Genomic DNA, 19930 nt, shown 5'->3' on the forward strand with positions numbered 1-19930 from the left:
ACCAGGCAGACACATGTGCGACCGCAGCCAGTGTGGTATTGTATTTTTCTTCTGCGAGGTGGGATAGAAAATAAAAGTGCAGTTCTTCCAACGTGGTCCCGATCATTTTTATGTTACCTCAACAAGCTAAACAGAGAGCTCTCCAAGGGGGGTCCACCTACTCCGGTTCGAGGGTCTGCAAGCTCAAGTTTGGTAACAATATATTTAGGGACTTTTCAGCCCCCCTTAGCACTATTTTTTTTAAAAAAGCGACTGGCAACAAATCCAGCGACTTTTTCTGGTGTTATTGGAGACTTAAGGAGACACATTCTTACTCCTCTTAAGGAGCAGGGGTGGCGGCTCGTTAAGAAGAGTAAGAATGAGCCCAAGGCGCACAGTCCTCCTGCAGCAGTCTCTCCCAGCTGCAGCTGGAGCGAGAGGGGATGTTAACCCCTTTGCGTCCAGTCTGCAAATTGCTAATAGGCTAACAGTTAGCTCTGTAGCAGTACAGTGTGTATGTGCTGCTGCTGCAGGAGGTGTTCACTTAGCGATCTCTGTTTGTTTACAACAAGAACTGGACACTGTCTTGTCTTGTCATGTCATAGTCATGAGACTTGCGAAGGAAATTTTTTTGTTTCCTGCATGGTGGGACATGAAGTAGGCGGCGACCTACTTGATATTAAAGACGCAAGGCATTGTGGGAACTCACTCTGTGAACTTAACTCTGATAACACCATGAGAGAGGGGAACATGTAGACCAGTGGGCTCTGTCCTGATGTGATGTATAGGGCAGGAAGATAGGACCACATTGAGACTTGCTGAAGAATCAATGCTGGGAAATACAACAGAAATAAGTCGAGCGGTGTATGGGACTTTGTTGTACTGTAAAAGAGCCATTCGGAATTGTGCGGTGTATGGAATACAAATGTGCTAATAAAACTTGCTGAACAGAGTATTGAGTGCTTTGTGTTTGGCCAGCTCACCCATTAACTTAGTGCAGTTGTCAAAATTGCCACGACTCTGAAGCCGTTTCTCATCTATTCAGTCTTTTTGTATATCTGTCATTTTTTTGTCCCTTTTTTGTTTTGAGGCTCTTTGTAGCTGGCTTGTATCTCTTTGTAGTCCATTTTGAGTGTCTTTGTAGTTGTTTTGTCATTGTCCGTCTCTTTGAAGCTGCTTTGCATCTTCTTTTTGTTTATTCCAACCCTTTATACTCTTTTTGTGTCTCTTTGTGGTCGTTTTATGTTTCTTAGTAGTCATTTTGAGTTTCTTCCGAGTTGGTACGTGTCTCTTTGAGTGACATTTTGTAGATAAGGCCAGTGGGCCCCCTGACGCCTTGGGCTCCTGGTCCCCATTAGTAATCCTTCCATGTTCAGGGCTCTGCAGAGGATAAGTTGCTGGCCGGCATGTTAAAAAAGAGAAACATTACAAAACTGACCAGTGGATGAAAAACATTTATTCACCTTTATCAAACATTTTCTTCTTTAAGCATAACTATACAAAACTTTGCATAGTTATTTCATTTAACAATGGTCCTCGACACAAAAGACAGATAGTGGTCAGAGAGTCATGATTTACAGGTACCATTACAAGTGCTAAAACAGGATCCCAAATAAATAAAAGCCCACTTACAATCACAACATTTCCTCTTTAAATAGTACAAAAAGTTGGCTGAAGTTGAGTCCTATGAAAATTCATTTAATTAAGTCGCAGCCCATTTTGATTTACCGGCTTTAGATAGTTTAACAGTTAGTTGTACTAATGTACTGATGGGAAACATCAGTGAATAAGACTAAACAAACTATCTCCATCATCCTCTGCGTTAAACGTTTCACATCTGGAAATCTGGATGCCACAGAAGCCTGATATGATCTCAGACCTCGAACTCACCGCTATATTTAACAGAATACTGAGGAACATTCAAGGGTCAAAGGTTAGGCACTGGGTTAGTGGCGTGGCGGTTTGGCGCCAGCTGAGCCGCCGGTAGTGGCGTGTGAGCGATTGTCAGAGCATCTCAGGCTCGCGAAAAGACTGATGAAACTCAAAAGACAGAAGTTTCAGCCGGAAGGCACATACAACGAATAAACAGTCAGTAGGTTTGCACTTTTCTTGTAGATGAGGCGCGGTACGCAGCAGACACGCAGAGTTTCTGGTCTCCAGTGTCCGACTGTTAGTGGTTTGCCGTTTTTTTTCACATTAAGACTTAATTTTCCACAGCTGGAAATGAAGCAGAAGAAACTTTCATTAGAGGAAAAGCAGACATCTTGCAGAACATAATCACAGATCAGAGTGCAGCAGCACCTTCAGTCTCATGTCTGTGCAATAAATACCAAGCTATTTTTAGGAGGCTACACCTACCTGCAGCTCCAAAGATCACAGACTTACATAATGCATATCTACTGTTTAATCCGCACACAAACAGAAATATAAAAAATACAAGTTGTGGTTGATCAGTGAGCATTAGAGGATGCAGCCAGCTGTTTTTCTCCTGTATCCAGACTTTATGCTTAACTAGGCTGCTATCTTTTACTTTAGTTATAGTACTAACACCACAATTTAAAAACAAACAAACACTAATACAAGAAAAATCCCTGCATTTAAAATCTTACTTACTTAAATAAAAGCATATAAGTATAATCAAGAAAATGTACTTTAAAGGATAAAAATCAAAGGACTCTCGATGCAGCCAAAGGCTCTTTAGTTATACATTTTAGAATATGAGATTAATATTATTGTTGCTGTAACATGTGAGATTGAAGACAGAGTTAACTGTAATATTTTCTATTACTATTTGGTGGTTTAACTTACTTTATAACAAGTCTTTGTATTTCAAATACTTAACCGTTTTTTCAAATCTTTATCTGCAAAAAAACAAATTCATCAAACAAATTTGGTGAAGTAAAAAGTGCAATATTTCCCTTTTAAAAGCACCTCAAAATTGTACTTCAGTAAGGTATTTGAGCAAATGTATTTAGCTACTTTACATCACTGCTCTTGCTACATACTTTCAGGCACAAGAGTGGTACAAAAAAAGATCTTATAATCTCACTGTACACCATGTTTGAAATCTCAAAATTGTTAAACGGTTTCATGTGATGGATAAACTGAACGTAATGTGTAAAATTGAGCGTAATTTCCCTTATCCTACTCCGTCTCTTTTTTTTTTAGCAGAAAAACTCACCCTGATGTTAAAGCCGAGCAGGTCGCTGACCACAGCGGACACAGCGGACAGGATGACCACTCTGGTGATGTTGTAGATCAGAGGGTTCACAGTCAGACCGAGCAGTCTGAACGGAATATCCAGCTCCTGAAAGGGAATAAAATGGAGTCATCTGGACTCAATAATGTGGGTCGGAGCCTGCATTTATCACAGATGTTAATAGGGATGTCTTGAAGGCCTGAGTTTTGAACTAGGTTTTGGTTTATTGTCCTAAAAAAGACACAATATCAATGAATTTTTAAAAGACTTAACACAGTATTGCAAAACAAGAAAAAAAAAAAGAAGAAACAATGCCTTTATCATACTTTATATCAGCTGAGATTAAAATACTTCAAATTAAACTATTTACAATATTTTACACTTGAAAACAATTATGAGTGACTGTGCTGGTGGATTACTGAACTCAATGGAAAAATAACTGCAATCATTCAAATAACGCCTCTTAATTTCCTCTCTATGGTAAATTATAATGACAATTTCTTTCTCAAAGATCAAAAAAATGTCTTACCTTCATCAGCTTTGTTGCCAGTTTCAACACATTGTTCACTATATTGAGTTCTTCTTTCTTATTGGGCTTTTTCTCCATCTTCAGATACAAATTGATCTGCAACCAAGAACAGTTTTATAGTCTGTGAAGTGTGAAATAAAGTAGTTGATGTATTCAAACCTTCAATAAATGATACTAAAACAGAATCACAGGGATGCATCGACTTTTAAATTCTAGATAACAATTTAACATTTTTGTTTTGTTAATGTATTGACTTTTCTGGTTATTTATTCTACCTTTTGTGCCAGATAAATTTAAAAAAAACGTCATTCAGCATTTAATTACATTATCTTTGAGCACAAATCTGATCATACAGATTTATGAAACAACCCTCAATGTTTACTTCTTTTTAAAGAAAAATACTTTTTGTTGTAATTTACTTCTTCAAAAGTTTGTATCATGTTCCATATCTCTACCTACTTAATGAGAAGAATTTCTTTAGTACTTAGCCCAACAAAAACATTATTTTTGATTAAATGTAAATGTCAGCGAACAATAATGGCAAGCACATAAAGAGTTTCATACCTATTATATTATTATTATTATTATTATTATTATTAATAATAATAATAATAATAATAATAATAATGTATGTATTTTGTAATTTGTAATGTATTTTTAACAAGTTATTTGTATTTATTTTAGACACTTAAAAATATTTTGATAACCTTTTAATTAATGCAATTAATTGTTTTTTCTTTTCCTCTGAATGGGTGATGTTGAGTGTTGGGTGAGGGTTATGTTTGCAAATATTGTATATCTGACTGTATATTTCATGTTCTTCCAACACTAAAACCAATGAAAATAGTGTTAAAAAATGTAAATGCCAGTGGCTTCCTCTCTCCAAATCAGCAGCTGCAGTAGCAGAATATTTAAACTAATCTCCAAGCTAAGTCTGGCTGTAAAAACCCAACTCCAGGACTTCTGATTTGAGGACATTTGGGGCTTAACTCTGACTATTTGCTGATCAACCAATGGCAGATAACAAGGCGAATATCATCCAATGGATCGATGCTCCTCGCTGAATAAGCTGATGGTGTTTCCGAGTGAGAAATAACCTGCAGCTCCATGTGGGTTCTTACCTGCTCAGTGAGCAGCACAGAGGAGTTGCTGTACTTGCAGTTGGTCTCGGAGCCCAGCGTGGCGAGCCGTAACAGGAAGAGGACGAGGGAGGACGCCCACACCATCAGCTCCCAGTTAGTCAGGGAGTCTAGGAATGTCTGGTGGCTGTGCAGGAGCTGATGAAAGGCAACAAAAACAACAGTATTTATACTCGAAGCCCAGGGGCGCAGATGGGATTTTTGAACTGGGGGGGACGAAGCTGTCAGCAAATGATTTCAACTCGATTAGTTATTTTTCCACTCCATGCCTTAACCCAAATATATGTTATTTAAACATTTTTTAACATACATAAATGGAAGTTTGTGCATTAAATTCAGTACAAATTTACTGACTTGAAGCTGACTCAATGAAGGACCCAAAAACATCTCTCCTCCTTTCATCACCCTGAACATACTGCTGGACAATTTCTTGTCTGTACAGTCTGTCAAGCCTTAAGGATCAGTGTTTCCCACAAGATCTTCTGAGACTATGATGGGGGACCCAAACAAAGTAGGGAGTTCTGGGGGCATACTGCCCCGGAGAACATTTTTGCCCTAAAAGCCTAAATTTGGTGCCTCTCGCATATTCTAATGCCACTATTCCATCTTAATCATTGCATATTTTAATGAATTATTGTAAAGGTGAATAAGGTTTCTTCTATGTTTTATTTAAGGCATCCTATTTTGACAGTCTTCTTGTAAATTCTGTGGTGGACTCTGCTAACACATTCATGTGTTCTTATTTTGAAAGCTACATGTGTTTGCTTTTATTTTGAAGGCGGGTCTAACGTGCTCTTACCGTAACGCCTTATGGTGTGTTTAATTTACACTCAAAGTTAGAACTTGAAAGTCGGAACTTGGAGCTTGGAACAATTTCGTAAAATTCTGACATTTGTGTAGACCTTGAACGCACCATTAGCCACCAGACTCTCTAGGTGCGCTGCAATGTAAATAATCTAACTAACGGAACATTAATCCTCTGTTTTACTGATGCTGAAAGTGGGGGGGACGGATCAGGATCACTTTGAATCTGGGGGAGACATATCCCCCCCGTCCCTAGTGCCATCTGCGCACATGTCGAAGCCCCAGGCACTTTGTTGTTGTTAAAATAAACAACAACAATGAATAAAATATTTTTTTTTATCTTCCCTTCAGGTAATATGATTAGATGGTTACATGTTTTGCAGCTGTCTTCCTGTTATTTTATCTCCATGCAAGTGTCACACTATTTCCACAAGGTTATTAAATTTGTGTTCTTCAAACAGATGCGATCTGTTCCAGCGGATATACGACTGACCTGGGCACAGATGATGAATGAAATGGAAAGCGCCAACAGGAAGATAGTGGAGACGATGACGTCAACGGATCGCTGCGGCCCTCGTCTCTGTAGGGAATTAAAAATAATCAGTGACACACCGTTACAAACAAAGAAAAGTCCATTGCAAAAGTGCAGTAATTAAAAGAACAGAGTAATTATTAAAGCAGGAGAGCACAAACCCTGAGGAAAGAGCGTAGTGACAGCCACATCTTGATGTTCTGGACTTTCTTCAGCCTGAAATGAGGGATCTCTGACTTCTTGGCCTTGCGAGCTGAAGTGAGGTGGCTGAAGTACTTTGCAAATAAGAGTCTCTGTGGGGGAAACATGGATGTGCAGAGTTAAAAGGCAAGTGGGTGGTTATGTTGCAGTGCTTCTTAACTGCCACTAGAGGGAAGCCAAGTCAACAAGAGTAAATAAATGGATTGATGAATTTATACTGTCAGGATTAATTCAAGTACACTGCATTAAAAAAACAACCTTCAGTCAGCTGCCTCATTAAGAACATTCTCAGATTATTATCTTATCTTTGTCTTACTTTTGAATTTCTAAATTAAACTCAAAAACACTTAAAAGTAATGAAATATATAATTCAATAGTGGAAAAACTGCACCTGATTAATACTACAGGTCTGGACTACTAGTAAATCTGGTTTGTGTCTAAGAGAGAAATATGAGATATGCATGTATCACAAGCCACTTCAGAACAAGTGCTTCTTGCATGAGGCCCCATTAATCTTTAGGTCTTTTTGTCTGGTTTCCTTTAGTTTACTATGTGTTTAATTAGGGATGTCGTAGTGTTTATTGTTATTTTCAGTCCAGTTGTTTGTTTTTTTTGCCAGTATGTCCACAGATTTATAAGATAAATATCTCTTCATGAATAGACAGAGAAGAGCAGAGACACTCGACTTGAAAAGGCCTGTGTAAAAATAAACAATGTTATTTATCAGCTAAAACAAATAAGCATTAAAAATGCTTTTTTTTAAGTTCTTTATTTTTAAATGAACTAAATAAACTTTTTTTTGCAAGAGAAATACAGTAAGAATTTCAAGCATTTACAAGCACTTAATCCAAGCACTTTTCAAACATTGAAATTCAACATTAAAATCCAAGCATTTTCAAGGATTTCAAGCACCCGTATGAACCCTGAATATTGTAACTACTTTACTACCAATTTCAGATTTTGGAGAGACGTAATTGAAAATAAAGAACAAGCGAATGGTTCAAATGCTCACCTGTTTGTACGTTCTCTCGGCCACACACATCATGAAGAAGAACAGTCCTGTGAGGCAGACTCTTTGCACCGCTGTGATAAAATAAAAGGCGCAGGCCTTTGCATCACGCTGCCCCATCGCTATTCTCCCCAGCTCTTTCAGGGACAGGGAGCCGAGGACGGACATGTCCAGCCGCTGAGCCAGGCGGAAGGCAAAGGGGAGCAGCGCCAGCGTGGCGGTCATCAGCCCGCCGAGCACCAGGTAACCTTTACCCTGCTCCACCTGCTTCACCTGTGAGCAAGAAACACGACAGAGAGAGAGAAAGAGGAGACATATTTGCAACAGATTTATGCTGATAAAAGCGACAGCAGCAACATAAAAGAGCACAGCCTGGCTTTGATTCTGCAAAGGTCAAGTGATTATAAAACTATAAGTCTGACAGCTAAATGTTGCCATCTTGGTAATTATGTTAAATGTTAAATCTAATGTTTATCTGACACATTATTTCATTCATGATGATGGCTCCAAAAGACAACATACATAATATTATTATTAATAATAATAGTAATACAAATCAAATTAAATAGAGAAAAAGACAAGATAAAAAAAAGATAAAAGTGTAGCTTGTTATCAGATTTTTGTATTTTGTAAAATGTTTTTCTTAAAACCTGCAGGGCAGAGAGGGCTGTATTAAGAAAGCAGGGCTCATTCTGACCTTTTCCTTATTACAGAACAGCGGGAAATTGGATTTTCTTCTCAAGATGGTAAAGAAAGGTACTGAATACTTAATTAAGCCTTTGAAGAGCCCCTAATGACCATTTTATTTTTCTCAAACTTAAGAAAATACAGTACATTTTTGCTCCGGTGAGTAAAAGTAGGTGGGTGTGCATCTTTCAAGTCAGATTATGCACGTAAGGTTGCAGAAGCGATTCAGTCTTAAATACTGTTGTACGTGAGGGCACGGACGATAGCTATGAATGGGTAAGAGTTTAAACACTTGTATTATGCTGCACAAACTGTTTTATAGCTTGTAACTCGGAGCAATCTTCACTCACAGACCAAGATAAAGAGGATAATGTGTACCCGTGTGAGGATGATCCCACTGATCTCCAGTACTGACATGTCGGCTTTCTTGCACTCGCCCTGCTCCCATATGATGGCACTGACACGGTCCTTGGACGGGTGACACGCCTGCAGCCAGGACAGCTGGCTCTGAAAGCAAACACAGAAAGTTTACTGCTGGTTTTAAATGTGGAAATAAAAAGTGGAGTTCTACAAGAGTTCTGCAATTGTCTTAAGATACATTTAGATTAAAGGAGATGGTTGTGGATAGATATCACCATGGGGATTTGACTAATACGGACTGCTAATAATCTCAGCAATTAAAAAAATACAACTAGTGCTGTCAAATTGAAGCCAGTAATTGTTTTTCGAAGGCTGTAGTGGACTCAGTTTTAATGCAACAGAAGAGATCATGTGAAAATAGAACAGGGGTCGGCAACCTTTCGTAACAAAAGAGACACTGTTGGCCAAAAAATGAGAAAAAATGTTGCATTGGAGCCACAAACCCTATTTTGAGCCTAAAAATGAAGACAATACCACCTACTAAGTTTAAATTAGCCTATGAGCAATACTAAAAGGTCATAATGAACACTTATTAATATGATTTTGTCAGAACGCAGCATGGACCCAAGTGCAAATTTGGAATCAAAAGCTAGCCTAGCTGGGAAAAATTAAAACTTGACTCGAAGTTGGCAAAATTTAGCTTAGCATCGCGCCATGAGCTTTTGTACGCTATGATGCACATTTTAGTTGACTAATAATGCCGTATATAAGTTACACATTTTTACAATTGAAGAATACAAATTGCTTTGGGCCTACACCTTTAATAAATTAAAATTAAAATGTAAAGAATTATCCATTTCAGGTCATATAACTGTTTTATCACAGCCACAGGGAGCCACTGCGGAAGAGCCACATGGTGCTCCGGAGCCTCAGGTTGCCTATCCCACAGCTCCAAAACTAGAAGATCCAATCCGAAAATGAATGCTTCAAGGTTTGGCAAAATTTTGGCAAGAAAAAAACTTGCACGGCCATTTTCAAAGGGGTCCCTCTCACCTTCAAAAATCTGAATGAAAATGGGTTCTATGGGTGCCCATGAGCGTCCCCATCACAGCTTATGGTCAGCTTGTAGTAAAATGAAGCAATTATCATAATTAATCGCAGCCAATTGTACAATTTTTTTTTTTTTTTAATTGATTGCCGTGCTTATTACAACATTTAACAGTAGATATAACTTCATAAAAATGAGTGTTCGACGTCCATGAATAAAATCTACCAACATGTTTAAGACACAATAATTCAAAACCAGTAAAAAAAAGAAAATTTTTGGCGCTCTTACTCCAGTGATTCCCTGCTGCAGGCTCTCATCGTCGCTGCTCAGAGTGGTGGTTTGTGGGATTGCCATACCAGCATTGTACCTTCCGTTGGCCTCGCTGTCACTGCTCCCCGTGGAGGCGGAGTCAGGCCCTTGGAGAAGCTCCTCCCACAGAGTGTCGTCGGTGTCGGAGGCGGGACGAGAGCCCCCGCTCGGCCGGAGGCGGTCCACCTCTCGAGGCTTCACCTTGATGGACGCCGCACTCCCTTCCTGTCATCAGCATGTGAAGACTTGCTTCAAATCATGCTGAACTTTACTCATCACTTTAAAATCCATGCACGTCTAACTCACAGTTTCATTAACACAGTGTAACAATGAGGTCAGCGTTCGTACATTTTAGCAGTGGTCAAATTCAAGCATTTATCAAGGAAATTTCAAGGTCCATTTTCAAGCTTTTCCAGTATCTTACACCTGTTGTAAATTGCATGTTTTAGATGAGTACTTACATTCTAAAAGGGGGAGATTTCACTTAACCATACCAACAGCGATGGTATTACACTTTTAGGAGGAACACTCTTCATTTCAGCTACTGATTATTTTTTACATTGAACATGTGATTATCTATAGTCTATAGATGGATATAGTCAGATTGTAAGAGATATACAGTAAGAATTTCAAGCATTTACAAGCACTTCATCCAAAATCCAAGCACTTTTTAAACCTTGAAAATACAACATTTAAATTCGAGCATTTTCAAGGATTTCAAGCACCCGTACGAACCCTGTGAGGTTTACCTGAGGTCTTAATGTGGGTTTGGCGTTAGACTTCACTCTGTTCCTAACAGAAGACGCTGGAGCAGCAGGGAGTCTGTCTTGATGAGGAGCTGGAAGAATTACTTCCACTGGTTGAACCTCCTCCTCCTCCTCACTGGAGAGCTCGTCAGACGCCCCAAATCCTGACTTTCTTTTTGCCTGTGAGACACACATACAGATCACTTTTAAAATGTGTTCAAAAACATGCAGAAATCTTATTTGAAATGCCAAAGATGATACTGCTATAATGATTTATAAAGCAACCTTCAAAAATGACATTTGTATGCAAGCGCCCTCCTGTTTGATACATTTTTATGAAAGTATTACATTCAATATCATGACTTAGAACATCTTTTCCAAAGGGTGACTGGCATTCAATGTTTCCAATAATGAAACAACTTACATAAATTGATAAATAAATACATTAAACACTAGGCAGTAAAGGTTGACTTTCATGTACTTGTTCATTAAAAAGCAGATTAAATTTTGTACATTTGCTTCAGTTGAGTGGAGTTAAAGACCTTTGAGGCGAGAGCAGCTTTATATATGAACGTGTACTATTGAAAATTACAAGACTTCTGACAATCTAATGAACTCCAATACAATAGCCCTGAAGTGAATAAAACATCAATGAAGGTTCTAGTATTTATTATAAGCTCTAGTAACAGACGAGGGGGTCATCGATTGCATCAACTCCATGGAATCTTGGGCTATTTTGTCAATTTTTTAATACTTTTCATTTCTTTTTGTGTCTTTGTAAGTCATTTTGTGTCTATTTAGTGCCTTTTTTGGTCATTTTTTGGTAATTTTGTGTCTTTTTTGGTCATTTTGTGTTTGTTGTTGCGTCTTTTTTGGTCATTTTGTGTTTGTTGTTGTGTCTTTTTTAGTTATTTTGTGTCTTTTTGTGTCTCTTTTTGGTCATTGTGTGTCTTTTTTGGTCATTTTGTGTCTTTTTTTAATCATTTTGTCTATTTTTTTAAAATAATTTTGTCAATTTTTTTTAGTCATTTTCTGTCTTTTTTAGTCCTTTAGTCCAATATAAAATGTGATTGTGAATCTTTTTTTTAACGTTCAAAACACTATCATGCTCAATAAAGAATTTGAAATGTTGCAAATGTTAACAAAGGTTGCAAATATAACATATAAGAGGGTTACATCCAGTTCTATAATTTTATACAAAATATATTTGACCTTGTCTCCAGTTTTACTTGGTATATCATCATCAAACTGAAACTGGCCTCATGGAGTTTACAGCCAGAACTTAAGAGGTAAATTTACAGTAGGGCTCCACGCTGCTTTGTTTTCTAGTCTGGATGTCATGAAGAAGTCATGCTTTGACACTTTTGGAGACTACAGAGGGTTAAAGATACAAGTTTTATCTTTTATCTCTATCTCGCTGCCAGTTGTAAGCCTGCAGGGTGTGTGTGTGTTTGTGTTTTTGTGTGTACCTGCCTGCAGCTAATCACACATACTATTGAACCTATTAGCTTTATATTTGTTGAGCTCATTTATGACTATATGGCCAAAGAGCTCTCGCAGTTGCAGTGACTCCAAATTTTTGAGAAACCTATTTTGCTGACTGTTTTATATCATCATCGACTGCTGACTCTTCACCAGCCGTTGCTTCTGCGAGGGAGAACATATCGGCGGGAACATTAGTATTGGTGGGATTATTTTCTCGGCATTTTCACTTAGAAGTTGACATTTTACTTCAGTGGTGATTCCTGTCATGATTTGCAGCCCGAGGTAACATAATTGTGGCTTGTATTCATTCATTCTACCATTACAGCAGAAATGGTTGTTTAAAACAAGCAGTAATGTCAGCCAGCTGCTGAAACGCCTTTGTCGGTTAACTCATCACTTATGGTGGCGATACAAAGGGCAACTTTTTTGTCAATATGACACGACAATGTATTTCGCCAACGGGGATTGGTATACGCTGAATGCCTGAGTACATTTTGCACAGAATCACAAAACAAAAGGCATTTCCATAAATCGGCCAGACTAAAAACAAGCCTTAATCAATTTGCAGACCACGTTTTGGATTTATGGCTCAAACACTGATATCCACAGAAAAGCTTGGTCACATTTTGAGCTGGAGCATCTGAAGATTAATTTCAGCAGCTGATATGTTCTAATGTGCTAAAGTGAAGCTTGATATGTGATGAAGAAATCCTTTTTACATTTCCACAGCCTCCTTGAAATTTATGAAGCTATGAGGGACAACTGATTTAACTCTTATTTGGAAGGTAAATAACAATGATACATTTATATAGCGCTTTTAAAAGGTACTCAGAGTCATAGGTGGGGGGAAGTTACACTAAGAACGGGTTTCATTCTGTTAACTTTGCTGAAATCTATACTCAAACTACTGCAATTTTCTAGTATTTATAAAATATTTGTGTCATTTGCCTCCTGAACTGAGAATGATTCCGGTTAGAATCAATTAACCTTTTGAGATGGTAAACAAAACTTAACATTTTATGTTATTACAAATCAGTTTTACACTGAAATTAGCCAAATAATGCTCAAGTTTAACTACTTTTCCAGTATAGCCCACCTGTAATTAATGAATGTTTTTAGTAAATGACTTTTCTTCTGACAGTTCTGACAGAGTTGACAAGTGCGATGAGTGACTGTACCCTCCTCTCTTCATTCCTGTATAATCGCTGGCTTTCCTCGAACTCCTAAGGTACCTCTAAGGTACTAAAGTAAAGCTCGATATGAGATGAATAAATCCTTTTTAAAATTTTCACAGCCACCTTGAAAGTTAGGACGCTGTGTGGGACTGAACTGATTCAACTATTCTTTGGCAGGCAGAACGGGGGTTTATTCTGTTAACTTTAACGAGATCTATACTCTAACTACTGCAATTTCTTGGTATTTATAATATATTTGTGCCATTTGCCTGCTCAACGGAGAATAATTCTGGTTTGAATCAATCAGTCTATTTAGATGGTAAACAAAACTAAACAGGTTAACAAATCAATTTTACATTTAAATTAGCCGAATAATGCACATATTACAAAACTCAAGTTTAACTACTTTTCCCAGTATAGTGCATCTGTAATTAATGAATGTTTTTAAAAAAGACTTTACTTCCGACAGTTCTGAGATTGACTAGTGAGATGAGTGACTGTACCCTCCTCTCTTCGTTCCTGTATAATCGCTGGCTTTCTTCGAACTGCCAGGAACCCTGCTGCTCTGTGTCTCCGCTGTCGTTCTTTTCTTCTGATTTTTTCAGCCCTCTGCCCTTCCTTGGCCTAAAGGAGACAGAATAGAAGGATCAGTCAAAGACAAGCGAAACAGTAGGCGTTACAAAATAAGCAGAGGAGTGAAAGAATGATTATTACAGAATGAAGTATTACAGACTTTAGTGCTTCAAATAACTTTAGGTGGATTAAAAGTCTATGTTTGTGTGTAATGTGGGAGTTTATGCATGAGCCAGGAGGTGAGAGTGTGTTTGTAAAGCCAAATGAGTGTGCAGTGCCTAACAATGAGAGAAGCACCTCCGTCTGCGAGCGGGGCTGGTGGTGCAGCTGGCAGCTGGACTGCCCGAGGGCCACCGGCTGGACTCAGTCGACACAATCTGGCAGTGCACGGTACCCAGCAGCAGCATCAGACACATGGGCCCAAACACCTCGCTGGCACTCGCCCCGGGGACCTCCAAGTACAGCAGCACTGCTGCCACTGAGGGGAGCAAAACATTTGGCAACAGCAAACAAAACGGTCTCTTAGGGGAGCCATTATAACAGGATTCATGCCTACTAATGAGGCCTTTCTGTGTTGCTCAGGTGGGATGGGTAACACGTTTATTGTTGCATATTATTGAATGAAAACTGTGACAAACAGAGATACTGAACTGAGCACATATTGAAACCCGAGTACTGTGTCATTATGCTTCAGTGGCTTAATGCAGCCTCAGTAATGTGTATGAAGAATGTAACCGGAGAATGACACAATCAAACTGTCACTGTTGCAATGAAAGGATTTTAAACAGGAACCACAGAGAAAAAGTGTGCAGATTCTCTCGACTTCAGCACCAAATTTAAGATTTTTTTTATACACTTATTAGACACTACATGGTAGGCTTGTCACAGTAATTACAATATCAACTTTGAGCGTGTTACTCGAGGCTCTGTCAGAGGTGACTGTTATATTCCTCTGCGCAGAAGCACTTTCAGTAAGTCGGCCTGGTCAGTAAGGAGTGCAAGTGTGTGGAACTCAGTACCCGAGGAGGTTAAACTGCTTACAACATACAAGGCCTTCACAAAAAAGTTAAAATTGTGGCTTATCAACACCTACAGCTGCCAACACTAAAAGATAAGCCTGTTGTGTTGTTTTGATGTTATGATAAAATGTTATGTTGTGATGTTGTATTTTTTCTTAATTGTATCGTAAGTGTTTGTATATGTATTTTGTATATTGTACGTGTTTTTTTTTGTTTGTTTGTTTTTTGTTTCGTAATTCTCTGCTTTTTTACATCATGGCCAGGGGACTACAGATGAAAACTAGCCTTCTGGCTAACTCTGGCTTTTTTAACCATGTGTAATCATGTGTTTTACGAAATTGCACTGTCCCCTTTTAAATAAACTACTACTACTAACTTCAGCAGGATTTTAACAAGGTCATGTCCATATACTGTACGGTTTGCCCGTTGTATTTACATGCATGTTTGTTCAAATAGGATTTTAATGATGCCATAAAATCAACTTGCTCTACTCTGAGCCAGCCCAAAATGACAATATTATAATTTGGTGCAATTATTTCCAGGACAATGTACATAACAAAATGTGGTTATCATGACAGGCCTATCTATGGCCTCGTTCCTGCCTATTCCTGAGTTACTAAACCTGAGTGCTGACTGATGTCATCCAACCAAAACCTGTATGGCCTGACCAACGCAAGAGAAAAGCAGACTGAACTTTTTCTGTCTAAGCATATTGACTTTGGAACAATCTCCCTCTTCCCATTAGATAAGCTGAGTCTGTCGACTGTCTCAAAGACACTAAAAATGTCTAAGTTGGCTTTTTTCTATCATTGTAGGGTTGATCTGGCAGGTGACTGTTTGCTGCATGCGTCATGTCTTTGTACATGCATTTTGCATATTTTTGCATGTGCTTTCCATTTGGTATTTGTCTGTACCGATGTTACACTTGTAATGTTATATCTATGCAGTTAAACTCTTATTTATATTCATAGGCAGAAAGGGCTAAGTAGTTTGTTAGGTTTGCATGAACTCACAGCCAAAGTATAAATAAAATTAGATTAGAAATGGTGAGTTAACCTTGCATGAAGTACAGCAGGAGGATGCATGAGGAGATGGACTTGGAGGTCACCTGGATCCACCACTGGAAGAAGAACGGGAACAGCAGCACTCTGACCAGACCTTTCCGAGTCAGAGCTGTCCAGGGACTCTCTGGTTTGGCTTTGCTGAACGTGGATCCTGAGGGGAGGAATGGGAAAGGGTTTTTTTCACACAGCTTCATGGAAACCATTATAGATACGTCTGAATACCCTCGATGAAACAAACTAACTTTGTTTTGGTGTTGTTTGACATTTTATTACCATAAAGCTGAAGCATGACTAAATGAAACACAATTTAACAGAAGTCACAGAAACAGAACAAATAACCAGTGAAAGAAGGCAGAAATTACATGTTGGTGTGGTATTAGTGCCAGAGGCAGAAAACGTGTTTGCTAGTGTGTAGCTGTGTGTCTGCAACTACTTTTCATTGACCCTCACCTCTCACTAAGTCGACATCGATGAGGTCTGGTTTGATGTGACCCGTCTTCCTTGGTTTGCTGTCCAAACCCTAGATGATGAATGGCAAGTCATATTGTTGATTTAGTGGAAATGCACAGGATAAATAAGCAAATATTGATTTATTTACAGAGGTTTGTACGTGTCTTACATTTAGATCCGTCTGCTCCAGAGATTTCTCCCAGACTTGTTGATCATAGGCCCCGATCTGTAGCAACAACAGAGCTTTATTCAGAGTTCGTACTGCTTTTTAAGTGTAAAATTCTCATTCAAGACACCTAAACCAAAATTTTCCAGACCCTCGAAGCTTTCGTCACACCTAAAGTGTTACTATGGATGCAATTTCAAAACATACAGTTTAATCATGATTATTTAATGCCTACAACTTTGCAGAATTAGGGATCAAAAGAGGATTTATTTCACTGTTAACTAGCTTAGATTTGATATACATGAGTGAAATGGAGATGAAAAAACAGATTATGTTACAATATCAAGCATTTTTCAAGGACTATATCCAAATTCAAGCATATTCCTTCACTTGAAAACACATTAGGTAAAATTAAGCATTTTAAGCCCTTTTTAAACTGAGTTTGTCCATATTTGCCGCACAAAGGTGTTACTGTTAAAAATCGCATGTTGGGCTCACACATTTAACGGGACAAAATGCTTTTTTATTACTTTCTATATCAAGAGAACAGAGTGGTAGAGGGTCTTAATAAATACAGGAATTGTATGATTGTAAAAAGTGCTTCAAATAAATAAGGTTACAAAACATTTATAAATGCTTAATTCAATTTATATCTGGCATTTAAAGAAACCAAATTAAGAACCTCATACATGTCAGAATGATGTATATGAAACAATAAACTTAATCATCCCACATAAACTCTTGTAAATAGCATTTCAAAGGGAGAATATGGGACTTAGTGGTATAATATTCCAAGTCCATTAGCTGAAAACTCTTCTTTTGACTGCTTTTCAGACACGCCAACACATGCCTGAGCTCATTAGATGACTTGAGAAAAAGTCAGTGATGCACAATTTTGTGCCCCTGGCAGCTTTGAGCCCTGGCAGGGTTAGTAAACATCCCCCTGCATGTTTCAGCATATAAAAACCTGTTGAACCCGTTTTTTTCACAACTTTATGTGGATTGTACGCAGTCATACAGAACCAGGGAAAAGGTAAACAGGAAAAAAGTGTTTTTGTAGATCCATGAGCTGTATCGCTGTCAAATTAACTAGGAAAATAAATCAATAAATGTCAGTGTGTGGTGTGTGTGCTGGGTTATCTCTGAGACCATCCACTTTTTATTGATATAAAATAAATAAATGCATCTTTTTTCTGTAATGAATCTTAGTTGCACACAACCTTTGGAATACAACTTAAAAATCAGCATTCAATCAAATAATAAAGACAACATGAATATATAGCAGTTTCTCTGCCAATAACAACATACTTGTTTCAAAAATGCCTTACTTTAAAAAATAATAATTTAGAAGCACTTTGGTTTGTAGGCTAAATTAAATCAAGCTTTTGAAATAGGTCTTTAACAGCAAAATATTTGTCTTACCTTCTCTTGATACCAGGCTATTCTGGCCATTGTCATCAGATGCTGGAACCAGTGAAGTCACAGTCAGGTCATTTCACAAAGAGCACAGGAAACAGAGAGGACTGGGCAGAAATCCAGAGTTGATCACTAAACAAAAAAAGAGGCACAAACACATTGAACCCAACGCAAAAGCTATGATGGGAAGTAACCGAGTAGACTTACTCAAATACTGCAAATTAGTAAGTTTCTTCATTAGAAGACTTCCTTTTTGTGCAAAAAATATTAGAGATACATTTATACTACATTTCAAAGAGAAATAGTGTAATTTTTACAACACTTTATTTATATTCACATTTAGTTAATTTACAGATTTAGATTATTATTATTACAAAATATATTCTGGAATGTGTCTAAGTACTTGTTTCTATTCAGGTGCTATGTACAATTTTTAGGAACCTAACTTGAGTATTTCCATTTCATGCGACTTTATACTTCTAGTCCACTACTTTTAAGATACAATTATTGTACTTTTTACGTCACCACATTGATTTGACAGCTATCATTACATTTCAAATCACAGTTTTGCATCTTCCATGGAAAAACATGCATTTCCATTTGTGTTGATTTTGAATGTTGTTTTTGTTTTAAACCTAATAAACTATTTAAAAACCATCTTGGATTTTCTAGAAAATGCATCATTACAAAGCTAACAAAAAAAAAGAAAAAAAGAGAAGAAAAGATGGCTGTGTATAAAACAATGAAAGTCGATTTTTTTTTTTTAGATACATGATTCTCACAGGACAGCTTCACAATACAAACATATGATAATCTTATAGAACATATACATTATAGTAGGGCTGGGCGATATGGACCAAAAGTCATATTCCGATATATTTAGGCAGAATATGGATATACGATACTTTCATTGAGTACGACTTTGAATGCAGTACTTTAACTTTAAAGGGATCTGCTTTTAATACACTATTACACTGCTGCTTTTACTTTGGTAAAAGATGAGACTACTTCTTCCATCGCTGAACACAATAAAAACAATGCTTGTAACACACTAGTACACTGTGGCATTGCTACTTTTACTTGGGTAAACGATGACACTACTTCTTCCATCTCTGTATTAAAGAAAAACAATAAAAACACGGGTAAAAAAGGGAAACTAAAATTACAGGTAGCTGTATGCGCACTAGTTTCGTTATGAGGTAAGCCCTTGTTTACGTTAAACAAACCAGTTAACCAAGCAAACGTTAGCTAACGGTAGCTGTCGGTTATCAAGAAACTACGGTAACTCACCTGAAATGAAACAGTACGGGTTGATTTGTCACAAACTGGATGATATTCTTAATAATCATCACAAACTGCTCGTCCAATACTTTCGTGTCATCAGTTTCAGAGCGTCTTGTTGTCAAACTAAGCTAACCGTTAGCTTCGCGATTTGCCTCAACTGCCACTTTTCGACGAGATTAATGACTTTTAAACGTTACATTTCTAAACTGTTTCTTTCATACGTGCACGTCAAGTCGCAGAAACGTTTATTTGAGCTACCATGGACTTCACTAACTTCACTTTTTTGTTTAACATTTGGCTCAATCTTCCGCTTCCCTTTTCCGGGGTTTGTTGTGCTACAGTGTGATGTTACACTCCCTAAGTATTGTCTCTCAGGCGGAGTTTGGCTTGCTCAAGCGGCAGTCAGAATCCATTTCTGTAAGTTAAACTGGCAATAAATAACTACAATAGTGTTTAACCGTTTTGTATAGTTCTGAGCTTCACATGTGAACGTTAATATTTGTTTGAGGAAGCTTTTTGACCACTAATATAGCGAAGGTGCTACCTGGGAGGCAAATATGTGGACAAAATAAACCCATTCATCAAGTCATTCCCAAAATTTCAGCCAATCAGAGCGCAGCAAGACTGAGCCTGCAAGTAAATTAGAAATGATCAGAGCTGCAACTAATTTTACATTTTACAAATATTTTTCATATATTAAGCATTATATATTTAGTTATTCATTAGTATGACGAATTTACTTCTAAATTAAATTGA

The 19930-nt window shown here is 37.7% G+C and overlaps 1 protein-coding gene across 2 annotated transcripts; it reads right to left on the reverse strand.

Moving 5' to 3' along the window:
* Positions 1-1413: 1413 nt before the first annotated feature.
* On the reverse strand, positions 1414-19580 carry phtf1 (putative homeodomain transcription factor 1). Of its 2 annotated transcripts, none has more exons than XM_059330193.1 (17): positions 19181-19577; positions 17897-18022; positions 16478-16534; positions 16309-16378; positions 15851-16009; positions 14073-14253; positions 13706-13826; positions 10546-10722; positions 9776-10021; positions 8458-8586; positions 7396-7665; positions 6344-6475; positions 6144-6230; positions 4829-4984; positions 3708-3803; positions 3161-3286; positions 1414-2196 (listed from the first exon to the last, which is right to left on the reverse strand). In XM_059330193.1, the coding sequence occupies exons 2-17, from the start codon at positions 17930-17932 to the stop codon at positions 2176-2178; spliced, it is 2064 nt and encodes a 687-aa protein (XP_059186176.1). In that variant the 5' UTR covers positions 17933-18022; positions 19181-19577; the 3' UTR covers positions 1414-2175. The 2 variants fall into 2 exon arrangements, with proteins under 2 accessions (XP_059186176.1, XP_059186177.1); XM_059330194.1 differs by lacking the exon at positions 1414-2196 and adding an exon at positions 2205-2840 and having other exon boundaries at positions 19181-19580.
* Between the last annotated feature and the right edge of the window lie 350 nt (positions 19581-19930).

The sequence above is a fragment of the Centropristis striata genome, chromosome 3 (assembly GCF_030273125.1).
Source record: "Centropristis striata isolate RG_2023a ecotype Rhode Island chromosome 3, C.striata_1.0, whole genome shotgun sequence".
NCBI classification, from domain to species: Eukaryota; Metazoa; Chordata; class Actinopteri; order Perciformes; family Serranidae; genus Centropristis; species Centropristis striata.

Coding starts and splice junctions, on each gene's coding strand:
- phtf1 (XM_059330193.1), bottom strand. CDS start 17,932: ATGACAATGGCCAGAATAGCCTGGTATCAAGAGAAG. Junction 10,723..13,705: donor ACAGGAACGAAGAGAGGAGG/GTACAGTCACTC, acceptor TGTGTCTCACAG/GCAAAAAGAAAGTCAGGATT. Junction 3,287..3,707: donor TGGCAACAAAGCTGATGAAG/GTAAGACATTTT, acceptor ATTCCCTTTCAG/GAGCTGGATATTCCGTTCAG.